This window comes from Lissotriton helveticus, chromosome 4_1, assembly GCF_964261635.1.
Source record: "Lissotriton helveticus chromosome 4_1, aLisHel1.1, whole genome shotgun sequence".
NCBI classification, from domain to species: domain Eukaryota; kingdom Metazoa; phylum Chordata; class Amphibia; order Caudata; family Salamandridae; genus Lissotriton; species Lissotriton helveticus.
Window position 1 is genome coordinate 446,057,729 of NC_136063.1, and position 20,300 is coordinate 446,078,028.

A 20,300-nucleotide genomic window follows, 5' to 3' on the forward strand; every position below is an offset into this window, starting at 1 on the left:
CCACCAGGGGCAAAGCTGCCACAACAGCTTTGCTCCGTAATGTTCCAATTGCAGAAATCTGCAAGGCGGCCACTTGGAAGTCGGTCCATACCTTTGCTAAGCATTACTGCCTGGACACTGATGCCAGGGCAGATGCTCAGGTTGGGCAGGCTTCGCTGCGAAATCTGTTTGCACAATAGTGGTGTTATTTCTCGTTTCTCCACCGCCGCTTTGGTGTGGGGATGGGATTGCCATTCTATTCACTAGATTATGACTATACACAGAGATCCCCTACTACAGAAGGAGTAGTTTCTGTCCTGTAACTCCAGTTCTGTAGTAGGGGTATCTCTGTTATAGTCATAAGCGCCCGCCCTCCTCCCCGGTGGAGAGAGATATTCATGTACGGAATGCTACAGGTCTGGCGTGTTACGCCTTCAAAAAGAACTGAAAGTAAATGGGACCTGCAGTGCATTCTGGGATACTGTGAAGTTCTGGAAGGTTCTCTTAAAGGCACAGTATCCTGTTCTGAGCCACATAATGGCAGCCTATGGGGCTTGTCTGTCCAGGTTCTCCTCTCTATCATTCCAGAGGGTGTTTGCTGTTAAAGCAAGGGAAATCTGTACAGGCTTTGCTGTTTTGTGGATTTTGTGGTGGAATTTCTAGTTGAAGTACTGGACAGTGTAGCTTTTTATAGGCTGCATTATCTGTCTTTAAATTCTCTCTTAAGTGTCTGTGCAGTTCTGCATTTTTTCGACACTTTAAGAGATTTTTGATTGCTCCGGGGTCCACGCACATGGGCGGGACTGTTCACTAGATTATGACTATAACAGAGATACCCCTACTACAGAACTGGAGTTACAGGACAGAAACTACTCCTTCGTCTGCCTCTTCAGGAGGACCTTCTGTCGCAGCAGCAGGGGACGGTCCTCCACCCGAACCTGTCCAGTCTCCACCTCAATGCTTGGAGATTGAGCGGCGACAGTTGAGGCCATTTGACTTGCCTCCTGAAGTCTGTGAAATCATTCTGGCAGCCAGGCGTCCCTCCACAAAGTCTGTATACACCTGCAGGTGGAACAAATTTGTGGCATGGTGCAAAGCAAAGGCCGTGGATCCTCTTTCTGCCCCTCTTTCTGAGGTTCTTCTCTTCCTTCTTTCTCTTTCCCAGCAGGGCTCTGCTCTGGGCACAATCAAGGGCTACCTTTCTGCCCTTTCAGCCTTTCTAATGCTGCCTGATCAACCTTCTTTGTTCAAGTCCCCTATTGTAACTCGCTTTCTGAAGGGCATCACACACATGTTCCCTCCTGTTCCGTTTGTGATGCCTCAGTGGGACATTAAACTTGTTCTTACATTTCTGATGTGCGCTCCCTTTGAGCCACTTCACAACTGTCCTCTTCGCCTTCTTACCCTGAAGACTGCTTTCCTGGTTGCCATCACCTCTGCCAGGAGAGTGAGTGAGCTCCAGGCTCTTTCATGTACACCCCCTTTCCTTTCTGTCCATCCGGACAAGGTTGTGTTGCGGACTAAGCCATCTTTCCTGCCCACGGTTGTCACGGCCTTCCATATCGGGCAGTCTATCACCTTGCCCACCTTCTTTCCGCCACCGCACCCCTCTAAAGAGGAAGAGCGGCTCCACCGTCGGGACCCAAAACGTGCGATTTCATTCTATTTGGATTGCACACGCCAGTTCCGGGTGGATGACCAACTCTTTGTTGGTTACGAGGGCGCTAAGAAGGGACGGGCGGTGCACAAGAGGACCATCTCTCGGTGAGTCATCTTGTGTATCAAGGCATGTTACTCCTTGGTGAGGAAGGAACCTCCTGTTGGGCTGAGGGCCCATTCCACTCGGGCACGGCAGCTAGCACTGCCTTGGGCCGGGGAGTCCCCTTACAGGACATCTGTCATCAGCTACGTGGGCATCGCTGCACACGTTTGCGAGACACTACTGCCTGGACAGCCAAGTCCAGAGGGATGGCTTCTTTGGCCGTTCCGTCCTCCAGGACTTTCTGGTGTGATTATTGGTTCGCAGACCCACCACCGGGGTTGGTGTTGCTGAGGTATCTATTCTAAGGTAAGGAATCTAATACTAACCTGTTTCTTTCAGATGAACAAGTTACTTACCTTCGGTAACGATATATCTGTAAGACACAGTAGTTAGTATTAGATTCCTTACCGCCCCACCCATCCTCCCCGTTCTGCAAACTGATATCTAGGGTTAAGGTCATCCCCTTTCAGGGCCCTAGTTTCAATGGCATCAGTGTTGGTTTTTAGCATGGCTCTGCGTTTCTGGCGCGGAAAAGCTGTGTCTAAGAACTGACGTCAGCATGCGAGGCGGCGTGTAAGTACTCCGACAACGTCATCACGGCGCCGACGACGGACGCGGAGCCGCAGACGACGCCTACCGACGCGCAAGGGTACTGCTACGCAAAACTTTCTGGATCCAGTCTGACGCCTGGGGATATTCTAAGGTAAGGAATCTAATACTAACTACTGTTTCTTACAGATATATCGTTACCGAAGGTAAGTAACTTGTTCTTTGAGAACACTGCATTAGTAAATAAACATTTCAAATGTGCACGTGTCCTCATTTACTCCTAGTTCTGGATTGAAATGATTGTATAACGAAAGAGTGTTCATGTGTTCCACGTTACCTGAGGTGTACTAAGTCCATGTTCTGGTTTGTCTAAACATTGGGAGTTTGTAACAACCAATGATACACTATAGCAAGTCTGGTAGGGGATTTTGGGTACTAAGGTGAGTTTTGGCACACCCTAATTCACTGAGGTTCCAAGTCTCAATGCACAGTTTTGTAGGAGAACGGAATCCCTGCGACATGGCGCCCAACCGTTGGTGGTCTTATTACATGACACTTGAGTAGTGCAATATTTAGTCCTTAACCCCTTCACTGTTGTTTCCGGTTAACGGTGGTGTCGGACAAACCTACCTATTTTTACATAGGTCTTTTCAAGCTTGAATCTTTCTAAAACGGTTTCTTTGAATTACTACCCAGTTGTGCTACAAAGTTTACTTTGTACCTCTTTCTTTCTATGTCGCTATGGCCGCGGTGAACATTCCGCAACATAGTCGCATTGCGGCGCGCAATCATTTGCAGACTTATAATGTTCCCGTGGATGGCATGGCCGTGATAATGGTGGTGAGTGCAGAGGTGGCTTACCCGTACGAAATATTTTACCCGTGGGTGACCTTCCCGGCTGTGAACGCAAATACTACTGTGTTCGACACATACACTCCCACTGCTGTGCCTCAGGAATATACTCCATATAGGGCACAGGAAGTTCCTATTGATGCTTGGCAGCACTGCGTTTGGTTTGATGGCGCCCTACCCCACTCTTTGACAGCTCTGAGGTTAGGTCCTTTGCCCATTCCCGGCGCGAATTGGCCTGTTTTGGCTGGATTTACACCTCATCCTCAACACTGCGCTTGTTCTGTTGTTGAACTAAGACGGCTACATGTAGTCGCAATTAGCGTAATTAGGTCATCAGTGAAATAAATAACCCTTAATTTCCCGGGCGGGGCCCCAGGAGGTGCGGCGCTTCCTGCCACACAGGGCGGCATGAAGCTCAGTCCCGTGATGGTCAATGCTGTGTTGGGCAAGCGACCCCAGGATAGAGATGATTTTCCTTTCTGGCTTGCCGAAAAGTTTGACCAGCTGGAAGCAGTATTTCCTAACACGACTCCTGGTGAGAAACACAGGATTCTGATAATTAGCATGCCGAAAGACTTGACCCCAGAAATTGGTGACTGTGAGACAAGGGGAAGAACATTTGCATCAGTCTATGCGAGGTGTTACGGCACTCCGTCTATGACTGTTCTGCCAACGGTCATTAAGCTTGTTCAGGATGAGCATGGACTTGAGGCTGCTGTTGAATTGGGTATGCGCCTTTGTGGCTCCTTTGATGTAGTTTACGATCTCATACTTGCTAATGTCAAGGGGGATGCGGTGAACTTTCAGGTAGCCAATGCTTTGCTGGCGATTCCCGATGTCGAGAAGCCCCGACAATTAGCACGAATTATTGTGGCGGCTTATAAAAACGTGGGCCGCAATAGTAGGGGTCTCAAGCCTTTTTCTACTAAAGAGAAAAACAACCCCAAGGGCAGAAGTCAGAAACTGACGAACAGCCCAAGACCAAAAAACAAAATTGGCCGAAAAAACAAAAACAGGGAAAGCAACAACAACAGAGACAGGAGTCTCGGCCTGCGTCTCCATTGCTTGCGACCACAGAACGTGTTTATGACTTGCGCGATCGTGCGATGATAAAATCACCTGATCATTTTCAGGTTTCTGATCATCGCTCTCCTCGTTCTTTTCAGGAGTCATCGGCCTCATCGACCGGTGGTGGAGGAGGAGGCAGAGGTCGGGGTGGCCAGCAAGGACGCGACCAGTCCCGCCCAAAAGACAGTAAAGGCAAGCAGGACGATTCTACACCGAAGAGACCCCAGTTTCAGAAGAAGAAAGTCGGCGCTTTAACAGCGAGATATGCCATAGATAGTGAGAACGCAGCTTCGGAATCAGACATGGGCTTTGACCTTGCTGGACAGCGCGGCGGAGATCACCATAGTACGAGAGGCCCTGCGTCCACTACAGAGGGTGACAGCGACTGATCGTTATGTTGTTGTGGAAATAGCTGACACTCGAGTTGCTCCCCCTGACAGATTTTATGAAATAGTCCTGTTCATTGAAGGTGACATACAGCGTATCATAAAAGGGGTATTTTGGGAAAATCTTACAACTGCCTCTGACATTTTGTTAGCGGAGGCTGACTGGCCCCCACCTTTTGTTCTCGCAGCTACAAGAGGGGAGGAGGTAATCCTCCCTAGTTTCGCACACACGGTCTTGAAGGAGCATGCGCTGAATTTTGCAGAAGAGTGGGCTAGAGCCCTTGCGCCGGCTCTGTACCGTACACACTGTGGTTGGGATACATTTTCCCCTCACCACGCAATTCCTTTGCGGTCGCAGCCACAGCCTCAACCTCAATATCCCATTAGACGTGAAGCTAAAGCTTCCGTTGCAGAAATCCTTGAACAATTGGAATATCAAGGTGTGATTGAAACGTGTGTGTCACCAATGAATAACCCTCTTTTTACTGTGACCAAGCCTGACGGATCATATCGTTTGGTATTGGATTACCGGCATTTAAACTCGCATTGCCGTACCTGTGCAGTACAGAATACTCACGGCTCTGCCTTAGTGGATAGTCTTGTGCGTAAGTGGTTTAAGACCACGCTTGACATTTCCAACGGTTTTAATGCCCACCATTTGGATGGTCTAAGTTCCCAATGGACCAGTTTTACATGTGGCGGCGTACAAAAACAATTTTGACGTTTACCAATGGGCCATAAGAATAGTCCAGGCGTATTTGCTGCCCGCATAGTCTCTCTCTTGGAGAGAATCGACCCTGATGCATGCTCGTATGTGGATGACATTTATCTCACAGACAACGAACTTTGGGAGCATCTGTGTCGAGTTGACCGCATAATTTGTAGCTTTGCGGACTTCGGTTACAAATTCAACTTTGCAAAATCGCACATTGCAGAGTACACAGTGTTGTTTCTGGGCTATGAGCTCAACAATGAAGGTCGAGGATTAGCTTCTCACTTCTTGGAGAAATGGGCACAACTGCGCGCTCCGTCAACTCTGAAAAAAATTACAGTCTTTGCTGGGATTTTTGAATTTTGGGAGGACTTACATTCCTGAATATGCCCAGCGTATCAAGCCTTTGTATGCTTTGATACAACCAACTTTTACCAAATCATGCTGGCTGCCAGAACACTCAGCTATACTGCAATCTTTGCAGGCTGATCTGCTCGCTTCTAAATACTTACTGACTCGTGATAACCACACCAACCTGGTGATCAGAATCGTCCCTGGGGTGGTGGGTTTCACGTACCTTACTTTTAACGAAGGAGACACAGTACCTATTGCCTACAAGTCACACTTGTACACTTCGGCGGAAATGCGATTTTCCACTGTGGAGAAGTTATAACGGCTGTACAGATGGCGATTCTCAGGGACGTGCTCTGTCATTGGGAAAACGCAAGTTGGTTGTTACCCTGTGTCCTGCTTTGGAAGCAGTTACGAAAGCCAGTGTACCAAATTCTAAAGCTTTGCACCCTCGGTGGATACAATGGGCTTCTTCATTGACATCTCCGGATGTCACGTTTATTTTTGATTTCGCCTTGCGGTCACAGGAGTTTTTGCAATATGAATTTGTTCATCCTGCACCTTTCGCTATGCGGCCTTTGGAGGATTTCCATTGTATCATATACACTGATGGCTCGGCGCAGGTTGCGCATGGTTCTAAACACACCTACGTTTCCGCATGCGCCATTGTGATAGGTGCCATGGTGAATGATGAGTTCAAGTCCAGAGTTGTGCACACGCAGACTCTAGGGGACTGCACCGCACAATTGGCAGAGCTTTGTGCTCTGATGCTTGCATTGGAGTACTCTGATCCTAGTGTGACGACTCTTATTGTAAGTGATTCTTACTACGGTGTCCAGTCTTACAATGAGAACTTGTTCTTTTGGATTCAGAATGATTTTCGTGATTCCAAGGGTAGCACAATAAAACATAAGATGATCTGGGTCCGAGTGGCTGAGCTTAAAGAGCAGTTGCCACTCGTGTTTGTAATTCATACTCTTGGTCATCAGCGCGTTAGAGTCCACGCTTTTGGCAACTCGCTTGCTGATGAGGCAGCGAAATCAGCAGTATCGACATACTTAGTTGCAGCAGTTACACGGTCCAAAAGTAAGATTGATGATGATATCTTGCCGGCTGTCGCTGCCACTGAGAAGGGAGGTAAATATCCTAAAGGGTTCCCTTCGAAGTACACATACCACTTAAGTCCCGATAAGGTTCCTTAGGTGAAAATACCTGACGTTGGGGAGAGATTGATTCCCAACTCGGACCGCAGAAATACATTGATCACAGCGGCACATGAAGGTGTTGCGTCTGCGCATGCGGGCGTTTCTGCCACTGTGTCTCAATTACAACAGCGTTTTTGGTGGCGGGGACTGTACAAACAGACGCGCGATTATGTCCTTCAATGTGACATTTGCCAGCAGATTAAGCCTTCAACTGCTGCGCGTCCGCCCCAAACACAGTTGTTCATTTCTAATAAACCACTAGGTTGTGTTTATTTAGATCACTGCGGTCCTTTTTCTTCTGATACTGCATATAAGTACGTCTTAGTCGCAGTTGATTCATTCACACGCTTTGTATGGGTGTGGCCTCACCGCAGCGCTGATTCACGGACTGTCATAAGGGATTTGCGTGTCTTTGTAGGGATTTATGCCTGTGGTACCTTCCATTCGGATCAGGGTCCTGCTTTCGCCTCTAAGGCGTATAAGGATGCCATGGCTTCGTTGGGGGTCCAAGTCAAGTTTTCTTCTCCATACAGGCCTGAGGGCAATAGTGTAGTGGAACGAATAAACCGTGACTTGAAGCCATCATTGACAGCTCGAGTTATAGGCACTGGCAGGAACTGGCTGGCCCATCTCAGTGGCGTGCTGCGTGCTCTTAATAATTTCCCTAGAAGGTCTCTGGGTGGGCGGACCCCATACGAAATGCTCTTTGGTATCAAGATGTATGTACCGGACCTTGACGGTCTAGACTCGGTGGCTGATGCTGCCTCCTTTGACGTAGATGAACATTGCAATGTTTTACAGACTCTACAAAAGACAAGAGACAGTCTTGCAAAGGAACATTTGCCCTCCACTTCGGATGATGCGTTGCAGTTCCCGGTGGTTGGCTGGCTACCCCAAGTTGGAGATTTGGTTCGGGAGAAGATCGAAAAGAAGAAGGAATTTGGTCCCTCTTACCGTGCTCCAGTTCCTGTGCTTGGTGTGAAGGGCACAAGAACTGTCATTTTACCACCACTTCCAGGTCGTAAAGAAAACAGGTATATCTCCATTGACAATGTCAAGATACACAGAGTGGCCGATTCTTCTCAGTATGACACCGGCAGTCTCCTGTCCTTTGATTGTGAGAAATTCTGTATTGACCACTACTTCGAATCCTGAACCGGAGGTGGCCATGGAGATGCCTACAATTTCTAGTCCTTTATTGAGTACATTGCCTTGTACTCAACTTGATGAAACTGATTACACTTACCCAACTGACTTATCGATGCCTGATTTACAAACTCGTTTGGCCACAGAATCCAGATTTTCATTTGACACTGTTTCACACACATCAGGAAAGCCCTCACTGATTGCAGTATATACAAGTTTATTTAAAAAACATTTTTTGATTCCCCCTTGGACATATATTTGGTTGGTGCTTTTTTCGATTTACCTTTTTTTGTCAATTGGTTTTGTGTTTTATTTTTTCCGATTTGTCAATGGACACTATGTCGAAGAGAGAAAATGCATTTGACATCTAAATGGAACATTGGCACCCCATTCCTCATCACATACTGCATCACATACTGCGCACAGATTGAAGAGAGACTTGACTCTTGTTAACATCACTGCTTGGCCTGTCCTGGATGGGATAGTATGGGATGCTGTTAAATTTCAAATCCAAGGCCCCACTGAGGTTATAAATGTCCCTAATGTGCTTAGAGTTAACATGGGGACGTAGTTAAACAAACATACGTTCTGATGATTGGGATGTTCAGGCCGTAGAAGCATTGTTTTCAGATTTGAAGTATTATGCTGCATTTGATGCTGAGGATTTGTATTTAGAATCTGCAAATTATGGTGATTTATTTTGTTTCCAACATTTTGGCAACCACTACCTACATAAAACGAATTTCAGGAGGAGTACTGTAAATTATACACAGTGGGAGCATTGCCCAGCTCCTTTGCGAGGCAGTTCGGGTACCTTTTTGAAAAAGTACACTTATTTTACTGACTTTATTCCGTCCAATCCCGCTTCATTTTATTTTAAAATGACAGAAAAGTCCATGTCCAAGGTTAGACTTACCGATACTAAGTTATTGTACTCGAAGTCCTTTCTAGACCAGCTAGCTGTTGAAGGCTACGAGTTGTGGAAGGAAACAGTTGACCTTAAATCTGTTTGGGTTTCTAAAAGTTGGCAGGTGCAAGGTACTGAGGCTTTGCACCGTGCATGTCTCATCCCGAATCATATGTTGTTTTTGAATTCTACCATTTCACAGACAACATGCTTTGGATTGGCTACTTCTAAAAAATTAAATACTCCTTCCTTCCCTGATTTGGAAGAATATTCGGGTTGGGGTAATACTACAAAATTTTCGATCAGGGAGTTGCAAACTCTATTGCTAAATTCGTCTTTTAACATATCCAGTTTGTATCCCAAAGGTTGGCTGCTGTGGCACAGAAGTGCAGACTCGTGCCAACATCGTTTTCTGGGTTTAACTGATGGCTTTACACAGGTCAGGGTCGATCCCAGTTTTGAAAATGACCATTCTGTCACCACTTATTCCGTGGGCAAATTGTCAGAATTGGCTCAAACATTCTACCTTGGCGTCTGTTAAACTGCATTTATCTAAACTGAATGACGATGTTGATTTGAATGATTTCATAAAAGGCCCGGCTAGAGGTAGATCTAGAAAATGGATATATGCAGTTTATAATGAAATCTGGAAAACATCCCAGATTGAGGCGGCTACCCGCCTTAGGGCTATTGATCAAGCTAATTTAGAAAAGGTGCTTGCAGTGGTGGATAATAGCATTAACACACTTTCTTCCCGCATTTACACATTGGATAATATTGTGTCATCTGTTGTTGATATTGTACAAGATGAAGTGTCTGTGTTATACCATGGTCAAGGTCAATTGCGTTCTATTATGCATTTTGCGTGGACCCTGCAGACGCTTAAGGCCGGAAAGGTGCCTTGGACTTACATGAATGTCTTGTCTCTATTTGCCCCGTTTAATTTGACTGACAAGCAGCGGTTGCTTTCAATGAGAGATGCATCTTTTTCCATGTTACACATTGAACGATTGGAGTCTTTACCATTCTCTGTGGCAGAGGCCACTACTGCAACGTGGCTTATCCACAGGTTAATAACATTACCATGCTCTTTTCAAATTTACAAATTGTATGAAATATTTTGCCATTGGTAGATACGAGCCTCTTGGTAGTTCCTATCTCCATGAAGCCTGGTCGCTTCCTTTTACATACAGATGCCTTAGGGAGGGAAAGGAAGTTTATCTGAAAGGTGAAGAGTGCACCAAAACACCAGATCACTCATTAATGTGTAGACCTATTCAATTACACGGCTCTTGCAATCAAGAACAGCTTAATTTAGCCTGTGTTTTGAAAGGTACACCCGTGCCCGCTATCATCCCCATATTTACATTACTGGCAAATGGCAGTTATTTACTTTTAAATAATGAAGATTGCTGTGGGTTAATAAAAGGCATTGCTTATGTCGTTACAATCAGTGAACGTGTGGTTTGCTGTAAAAATGTTTTGTACCCACCCACGCATGGGAACTTGGATGAGTCGAATAAGAGCCCTATTGTCACAAAAAGAAGTTGCCCTGACATCTGCTCGTGAAACATGTGTCCTTCACGTAGCAAATACCCGCACAGAGATGCATGCTTTATTAAATACTGACCTACCATTGCATTTCAGTGAACTGATTCATACAATCTTTAACGCATCCTCCACATCGGGGCTTGCGCACTTTTTTAAAGTAGTTAGCAGTAGTCTTGTGACTTCATTTCAAAAGATATTTGGAGTCATTCCTGCTTTCTTCCGTTCGATCTTTTCCAGCCTATTTGGTGGATTCCCCGTTTTACTGGCGCTGGCTGCAGGCGTACTGGTGCTATTTTGTTTTATTAAAAATGGATGCACATCCTGTGTTCCAAGACGAGCTGTCGCGGCTGGCACTGTTTCGCAACAAGATGCTTGAATACTATGGCACGCTGCCGCTCGCCACCTTGAGCGCAGCATATGGATTATCGTTTCGATTTTCCTATTTCACATGTGTCCAGCCTGTCTTTCATTGCCTGAGCTGTGATTTCGACTGGCCAGTGAATTTGTGTCTCTGCAATATGGTGTCTCCTGACGTGGATTTTAATCAACTCATGAGTCCCTTAGTTGCTCATGAATTGCTTTGTTCTGACGAAGGGATTTTGGCCTTGGCAGCGATGCATGGAGTACTGGGTCGTTGGAATAGATTGGCAGTGGCGCAAGATTTCTTGGCACACAGCTTCATTGAAAACCCACCGAGTTGTCCTCTGATGGTGCTAGAGACTCCGGTAATTGAAGAGCATGTATGTTCTGTCCCGCTATTGCATTGGTTGGCTGAATTGTTTTCGGATGAGAACAGTGACTTCCTTTTGGAAGCTGTTGCTGCTTATTTTGCATATTCAGTCCTGGGCTGAGACCACTCGAGGCCTTTTGTTGACTTGAACTTTTTCATTATGTTTTTTTTTTGTTGACATTATGAAAAACCTTTTGAGTCCCGGACCTATTCACTTTGATTAAAAGGAACACTAAATTGTCATGATGGTGAGATTTTGGTTTTTTGGGTGAGGAAAATATTTTTCTCACTTACTCAAATTTGAACTGATCATCGTTCTTGAACTCTGCATTTCAAAAATGAGTCCCTTATCTTACCTTATCAGTGCTCGGATCATGGAAGGGTGTCCTATAGATATGCTTTGCCTATATGCTGTGTTATATTAGCATGTGCTTATTAGGAGTTTAAACGCCATTTTACCTTTTTGCTGCTTCTGCACACAACACATAACTGTAGCTTTAGCTTTGAGCCTAGTAGAGTGTTTTGATTCACACGAGAATAATATGTTGTTACTCTGATATCAGCCTTGCTTGGTGAGCTGTGTCTGTACTGTGAGTGCTGAAGCCTTAAAGGATATATCGACACAGTGGTTGTTGTGAGGTCTGATCTTCGCACCTTCCTAGACATAACATACATGCAGCTGCGGCCAAATTCTGGCTTTAGGCGCGTTTTATATTGCTTTGCACAGAGCATACACACACACTTTTGATGGTGCTTCGCATGCAGAGAGCTGGTGGAACATGATGTGAACCCTTACCACTAGAATCTGAGGTATGGGCCCGCCCTGCTAAAACCCAAAGAGACCTTCTTAGATATAATATAATATACTAGCTAGGGAGGGTGAGAATTAGGTGTTGTGTACCCCTATTCATTTTAGCATTTTAACATGCTTTCATCTTTTGTATTCTATGGACTAGTAACTATGCTGATTACTTTGCTTCTTATAATATGTTTGCTTGTATTAGCTAAGATACTGCGTTTGAGAACACTGCATTAGTAAATAAACATTTCAAATGTGCACGCGTCCTCATTTACTCCTAGTTCTGGATTGAAATGATTGTATAACGAAAGAGTGTTCATGTGTTCCACGTTACCTGAGGTGTACTAAGTCCATGTTCTGGTTTGTCTAAACATTGGGAGTTTGAAACAACCAATGAGACACTGTAGCTGGTCTGGTAAGGGATTTTGGGTACTAAGGTTCCCCCTACATGTTCTATCGCGCCAAATGGGTTACGTATTACTTATACAGGTGAGGAGCTGAAATCATTGGGACACATATCTTCGATACTCTGTACTAAATGTATTTTGCCACAAAATAATTTCAGATGCTCACAGTGCAATTTCAGAACGTGTAATATGAAGGCATGTAAATCTATGAAACCCGCACATAAACGTGGAAATTCCAGGTGAGGATCGAGAGTATTTAAATCCCTTTCCTTCAACAAGACACTCAATTTTTGGAGCATAAATTGTAGGTCGCTCCCCAAGCATAAAGATAACATCTTTGATTTCTTAACGGAGGAAAATCCTGATGCCTTGTTTCTTACTGAAACCTGGCTTCATGCTAGCTCAGGCCCCGACATCGCCATGGCCGTCCCTGATGGCTTTAGTATTGTTAAGATGGATAGGGAAAAAGGTATAGGTGGTGGCATTGCCATAATATTCAACTCCAACTATACTTGTAAATTTGAAGCCCTACCGCTAGTTGGCTGCGAAGCCGGACTTTTCAGGCTAGCGATCAATCCTAACTTCACCCTATCCGGTCTATTGATTTATCGACCTCCTGGCAATCCAAATACCTGGGTATCCGCCTTCGCAGATACCATTGCCCCTATATCCTTGAAGGCTGCAAATTTTACTATTCTTGGCGACCTAAACTTACATTTCGAGGATGTGCAATGTAAGGTTAGCAAACAGTGTTTATTGGAGTTAGAATCCATCAACATTCACCTACATAATAGGGGGCCTACCCATGTCGCTGGTCACTTACTAGATCCAGTTCTCTCCAACATTTCGTATGACTGCCTTTCCCCTGCCCGTCCCTTGGAATGGTCCGACCATTTTGCTGTCCATTTCTCTCTTCCTAGGATGCTTTCCTCCATCCATCAAAATGGTAGTAAAAAAGAGTATATTCGCCGTTGGAGTAAGCTTAACATCTCAAGTTTTAATAAGCATCTGATAGACACCTTGCCTGTCATTAAGCCATCAGTTGACGAATCAAACACTGCAGTATCTACTTGGCTGACTTCTGCCATTGATGAGTCTCTTCCTTTGACACTCAAACTTACTTCTTCACATCGTTCTCCTGCTACTTGGTTTACTGAGGAATTAAAACGCATGAGATCCAGCTGTAAGGCTTTGGAAAGGAGATGGAGGCGCTCTTATTCGCCTTCTTGTAAAAAGGCATACAAGGAAGATCTGAAGAAATATCACCATCATTGTAAAATGGCTAGAGCTGCTTTTATTGTTAATACGATCACGACTGCACAAAACTGTTCTCGCACCCTTTTTTCAGTGGTGAAAAATCTTACGGGCGCAAATCAGGCACCCCCCCCCCCCCCACCCGCTCTTGATAAGGCCAAATGTGATGCAATTGCTGAGTTTTTCATTGCAAAAGTGGAACGCATTTATAGTTCACTTAACTCTGATGACTCTGACGATTCGCCACTGTTTGAATTGGTGCCAAAACCATTGACTCCTTCTACGATATCAAACAAGCTTACTGCTTGGGTACTGTTTGATGATATCTCTTTTTCCTCCTGCCTTAACAGTGTTAAATCTGGTTCCCCGCGCGACCCCCTATCGGCCAAAATACTGAAACAACTTGAGGCTGAGCCACGCCGCGTGTTAATGCACATCTTAAATCAGTCATTACTGAAATCTACTGTTCCACAGGAGTGGAAACATGCCATGGTTGTCCCTCTACTGAAGAAGTCTGGTGCTGATGTGGCCAATCTTTCCAACTTCCGGCCCATCTCACTGCTCCCTATCTTTTCTAAGATACTGGAGAGGCACATCAATGAGCAGCTTACTCACCTAGTAGAGAACTCGGGATTTCTCCATCCGTCCCAATCAGGTTTCAGAGCTCACCATTCGACCAAGACCACACTCCTGGGGGTCACAGAGTTTGCGACACAGTGTTGATCAGGGTCAGACTTGCGCCCTCATCTTATTAGATCTGAGTGCGGCATTCGACACTGTGTCTCACTCCATTCTTATTGAAAACCTCCGTTCCCTGGGAGGTGAGGGATCGGCTCTGGCTTGGCTGGCTTCCTTCCTTAGTGGTCGCACCTTTCAGGTGTTTTCTACTTCTGCCTCTTCTACAGTTTGTCCTTCAGCGCATGGAGTCCCTCAGGAAACCATACTTAGCCCTCTCCTGTTCAATGTTTATGTGAAACCCCTTGCAACACTTATCGAAGAAGCTGGCCTTAGTTTGTATTCTTATGCTGACGACACTCAAATCATCTTTTCTTTATCAAATAAAACGAGTAATGACATTTCTGCACTTAATATAGGACTGACCCGAGTATCCGATTGGATGAAAAAAAAACTCTTGAAGCTAAACGGTGACAAAACTGAGGTGGTGATACTGGGGAAGGGGAAGGACCTCTGGGGCCCTCACCATTGGCCCGTCAAAATGTGACCTACCCCGCTGCCCGTGGCGGTTGTCCGAAACCTTGGTTTCCTCATTGATGAAAATCTCACCATGAGACAGCAGGCCGTAAAGATGACCTCAACATGTTTTGTCATCCTAAAATGGCTTCAAAAGATCCTCTGGATGTTACCTCCATCAACACAGAGAACCGTTGTACAGGCGCTTGTCATCTCGCGCCTGGACTACGGGAATGTTCTATACCTTGGAGCCGACCAGAAAACTATTAAGAAGCTCCAAGTTATTCAGAACGCTGCGGCACGTCTTCTCCGCAAAGTTCCCAGAAGGGTTTCTGCTTCACAAGCACTTCACGACCTCCACTGGCTGAAAGTTGTAAACCGGATTAAATTTAAAGCTCTTTGTCATCTTTTTAAAATTAAACAAGGCTCAGCCCCTAAATACCTTCAGAGCCTTGTCCAGGCTTACAAACCCGGCCGTGAGTTACGCTCTTCTGGACATGGTGATTTCACCGTTCCCAGGTTTAGGTTGGTCAAAATGGGAGGTCGTTCTTTCATCTTCTCCGTTTCCGCAAAGGTCTTAAAACTTGGCTCTTCCAGCAGTAATGCCTCAATCGTCAGTCTCTGGATGTGTTCTCTATACTGCTAGTTTTCTTCTTGAGTCTATCCCTGGCGCCGGGAAACCCACTGCGGGTAGCTGAGCGCATTATAAGTGTAATAAAATAAATAAAAATAAATAAGGTGAGTTTTGGCACACCCTAATTCACTGAGGTTCCAAGTCTCTATGCACAGTTCTGTAGGAGACCGGAATCCCTGCGACAGGTGCTTGCACCTAGAGCCTCTTGTAAATAGTCTAACACAGACATGTCCGTTGCGCAACCAAATGGTAGTTTGGTGCATGGGAAATTAGGCTTGTATCTGCTCCCTAATCCTAAAGCGCGTAAGTGCAGATCTTGCATAGAGGTTCAGTGCAGAATATGGCAAAAGCCCAGGCCCTTACAGACATCTCTGCTGTGTATGACCAAAGACCGTGCACAGCAGGGTTTGGTGCTTTAACGGTTAAGCTTAGGGTTCTTGATCTGTTGCTTCAAAAGACTACGATCAGCCAGACTTAGGTACACAAGAGGTTTCGCCTAGAGCCTGGCCGAAGACTTCATGTAGTCAGAGATGAGTGCACAAGAGTCCACATGTGGGTCCTGGTCGCAGGCAAGCTAAACCAGCCAGGCCCATTGTGCTCAAGCAAACTGCTTATGCTGCACGGTTGACACAGGCTCTGGCTGGAGTCCAGTCTATGCAGCCAATCCCTGTTGAGCAACAGAGAGTTCTAAAGTATATCCTGAGAAGACCTGTCTGTGTGCCTGCTTAGAGAGGGAAGTAGAATGCCTCGCCCTGCAGGAGGAGAGATCTCCTTCATGAGGCGAACCTCATAATGTTTCCAACATGTAGAACACCCAGAAGTAGCTGACTAATACAAGGGGGTGAAGCCGGAACTAACCCAGAGTTTGAGGGGTCTCAAGGTATATGTTCAGCAATGAACTATGTAAGAATTTGTGCACTGAGTAATCATCATACTGCCTAGCATTCCCACTGCCGAACCCAGTGTCCTGGCGTTACCCCTGACAATAAGAGTTGTCTGAGGAGTCACTGCATTGGCCTGGATGCCACAACTTCTGAAGATGAATGACCACCTGCACCTGATGAATGTCCACCTGGTGTGTGGTGGCACCACAACTGTTGTAGATGAGCATCCTCCTGCATCAACCCAGGAGGATGCACTTATTAGAGACAGCCACCGATCAAAGATCACCGCTTGCCTGCATTCTGAGTGACGGTTGCAACTGCCTTCGTGACAGCAGAGTACTCTGTTCAACCCAGTGGTCAAAGAAGCACCAAACTGCTATCCCCGGGCTACCTTATTTGGAATTGAAGCCAAGGAGGGTGTGAGATCACTGACTTCACCTGTGCTGCTGATTCACCACGGGTCTTGAAAAGGCAGTGTAGGTCTGCTCCCTCATAAATTGAGAGATGGTCTAACAGTCAAAAGGATGAGATTTTCTGCAAGAATTGTAGCCTTTGCCAATATGCACTTGTTGGGCCTAAAATACTATTGAACTGGCCTATCAGCTTACATTGGGGTTATGTATAGTGATTGTCACCTTAGCCTAACCTATGCCCGTTCTGTAGCTCTTGCCTAAGTTACCCTAGATAGAGCGGGACTAGTGGTGGGCAGGCGGGCACCATAGAGGGTGCTAACATTTCACTAGACCTTACAGAGGTTAGCAACCTTGTAACCGAGCTACCTTTTGGAGTGTGTAGTATTTAGCTTTGCTTAATAATTGAAGGACTTGAGCACTGGGCTGGGTAGTATATTGTTGTCTGTTGGTTGTTGAGTTCTGATCTCTGTCCGGGTTAAGAAGCCTCTGCTTGCTTGCTCTAACTTTCCCTGAGAGTCAACTGCTGAAGAAGCCTACTTGGCTCAGTTTGCAGAGTCATTCTATAACAGACACCAGTGGCAAATGACCTCAACCCTGACAGTTGGGCCCAGTAGCACCTGTGGCCCAATGACCTGGGTCTCACAGCATGTCACTCTGAGCTGCTGTAAGTGCTTTTTGAAAATAAAAGAATCTCAGATCCAGTGGTCTTTTTTGTAATTGATAAACAGGAGTCTAGAGTCATTGAAATATTTAAGAAACGACACGCATTGAAATGAATTGAAGAGTTACCTAAAAGCAGATCGGTCATGTTACATATTGATGTCTAGTGTCAGCAAAAAAAGAAATCAAATCCACTTACCATTGACTAAATAAAGTTTTACAAAAGTGCATATGTTACAAACCTCTAAACAAGGGGAAAATAATGAATAAACTGCTGTATTTAAAAGATGCTTATCGTGCTGCTTTTCATGTTGGTAGGAAACTACAGTCAATTGATGGTTTAATATTCCTTGTGTTCTCATGTCTCCTGTTAAGGTCAACAGAAAGACCTGAAATGGAACCTGGCTGTCATTCAGCTTTTCTCTGCAGATGGAATGGACACCTTCATCCGCATCTTACAAAAACTGAACAGCATTCTTATTCAGCCATGGAGGCTGCATGTGAACATGGGAACCACCCTTCACAGGGTTACCACCGTCTCGGTGGCACGGTGCACACTTACCCTACTAAAAACCATGTTGACTGAACTACTGAAGGGCGGCTCTTTTGAGTTTAAAGACACGCGCATCCCCTCTTCTCTTGTTGCTTTACACATGCTCCTGTGTTCCATCCCAATCTCTGGCCGTCTCGATGGAGAGGAACAAAAAATTCAGAGCGATATTGTTGACATTCTTCTCACATTTACTCAGGGTGTTAATGAACAAGTGACAATGTCAGAAGAGACATTAGCCAACAACACATGGTCTCTAATGTTGAAGGAGGTTCTGTCTTCTGTTTTGAAAATTCCTGAAGGATTTTTCTCTGGACTTGTGTTGCTATCAGAGCTGTTGCCTTTTCCACTGCCTTTGCAAACCACTGAGGTAATGTACAAATATTAACTGCATTGCTTACTGTTAAATGTTTAATTTGTATGATCCCATGCACTACTGATAAATGGGTAATTTACACCCAGGTTTCGGGTAGTCTATCACCAATGAATCTCTGCAGTGAACTGTCCATGCAATTATGCAGCGAGCATTGGCAATGCCAGTAGGTCTGGTTTTAATGTGATAATGCACACATGTGCACGTATGAAAAACTATTTGTGCCTTGTCTTTGTGTATGCTATGTAGTTTTGGCCTCGTATGTCTACCATTTTTATTCCCCAATCTTGCAGGACAGACATACGAGGCACAAAAAGAGATGTCTCGATGATTTTTATATGCCGGTGTTGGCAAGCTTTTGCATATGAAAACTAAATAGACTGTCTATGAGATGGTGTGTTTAGTTCAGGGGCCAGATAAAAGATTGTGCACCAACATTTCCAGAATATATAAATTGCAGTGGTATGGTAGAATGTTCCCTGCTTGCTCCTATCAATGCAAAATGGTTTCTGCAGTGGTCACAGTTTATTTGGCTGTCAGTGGGATATGGCATAGCAAACAAGTGCAATCTATGTATCATATAATAGGCCAAGCCCTGATGCGGATGCTGCCGGCACCGCCAGCGCCCTCAAACGTCACCATCCCCTTTGTGATCCACGACTCTCACACTGGCAGGACCTTTACTTCCTAGACCGGCGTTTGAGCTCTATTCTCATGGGCTAGGACTCGGTGAGGATTGGGAGGGATCTCTGGACACTGAAGAATATCAGCCATACGAAGTGAACCCTAATATGGGCTGGTGTATGGAACTGGGTGAAGCCAGTGGACTCAATACATCTACAAGTACTGGTTTGCTGTCTTTCTCTCCCTACTGTGGCTACGGAGGAGGGAGCCTCATATACAATTGTGGCACGGAGGGCACTGGGATGCTTGAACCCTCAGTTGCCCTCTGTGTCAGTCAAGACCAACATCTTGACGAAGGTGCTGCTACTGGGAATAATTACTGGGCAACCTGCATCCGTGTTAGTAGAGCCTGTATTCTGTGATATATTTGCAGATGCTCGTATTTCCTCGAAAGTGAGTGGCTTAAACCTCGCTTTGTGAAGAAGTATCAAACCCAAGGTGCAATTCTGAAAATGGGTCACTAAGAGACTCAGCAGCAGCTCCGTGTCCAAGGCAGTGAGTGCCCGTGAAGCCAAGCAAATCTCCACTGCCCATTCATAGGGGCACCAGAGGTAGTGGTACATGAGTTGTATGTGAGAGCCACCTCATGTTGAAACAATAATGCATTGAATCTGCTTAACTTGTTGAAGTCTGCCTTCAAAGTTGGAATGGAATGCCACAATGAGCTATCTACGATCCCATGCAGCCGGGGAAACAATATGTTGTTGCAACAAGTGTCGGACCAAATGAAGGGGACTCCTGCTCGCATTCTGCATCAATCTTGACCGCGAAGCATTAAATAACTCCCATTTGAAAGATCCATAATAAGGGGAAGACTAGCAGGGGTGGGAATTCTCTTCAAATACCAGGCCGAATTTGGCGCTGAAGTATTATATGCGCTGTGGATTTTAATGTTTGCAAATGAGTGAATAGCCGAAAGAGGAGTCTCATTCTTTTCCAATTAAGAACACTTCCCTTTTGGCACTTTCACAGTGTTATGTAAAAGGTAGTGACCATAATTCGTGAATGAAGCTCTATGCAAGAGGTTCATATCTACCAATAGGAAAATGTTTCATGCAAGCTGTGTTGCCGTAGGTAAAGAAACAATGCAGTGTATCAACCACACAGCAGAAGATGTTTCAGCTATAGTTAATGCAAATTGTTTTAATTTCTCTAAATGCAGCATTGTGTATGTTGCGTCTTTAATCACCATCAGTTGTTGTTTGCATTTTTTAAATTAAAATGCAGGAATACATTACCACAGTTAAAGCAGT

General features: G+C 45.3%; 1 protein-coding gene across 2 annotated transcripts in view; it reads left to right on the plus strand.

Moving 5' to 3' along the window:
* Positions 1-20,300, plus strand: part of VIRMA (vir like m6A methyltransferase associated) — a 731,013-nt gene that overhangs the window by 334,637 nt on the left and 376,076 nt on the right. For both annotated transcript variants that reach the window (XM_078687022.1, XM_078687023.1), the window contains exon 14: positions 17,816-18,360. In XM_078687022.1, coding sequence (XP_078543148.1) covers positions 17,816-18,360 — 545 coding nt within the window. The remainder of the gene's footprint in view (positions 1-17,815; positions 18,361-20,300) is intronic.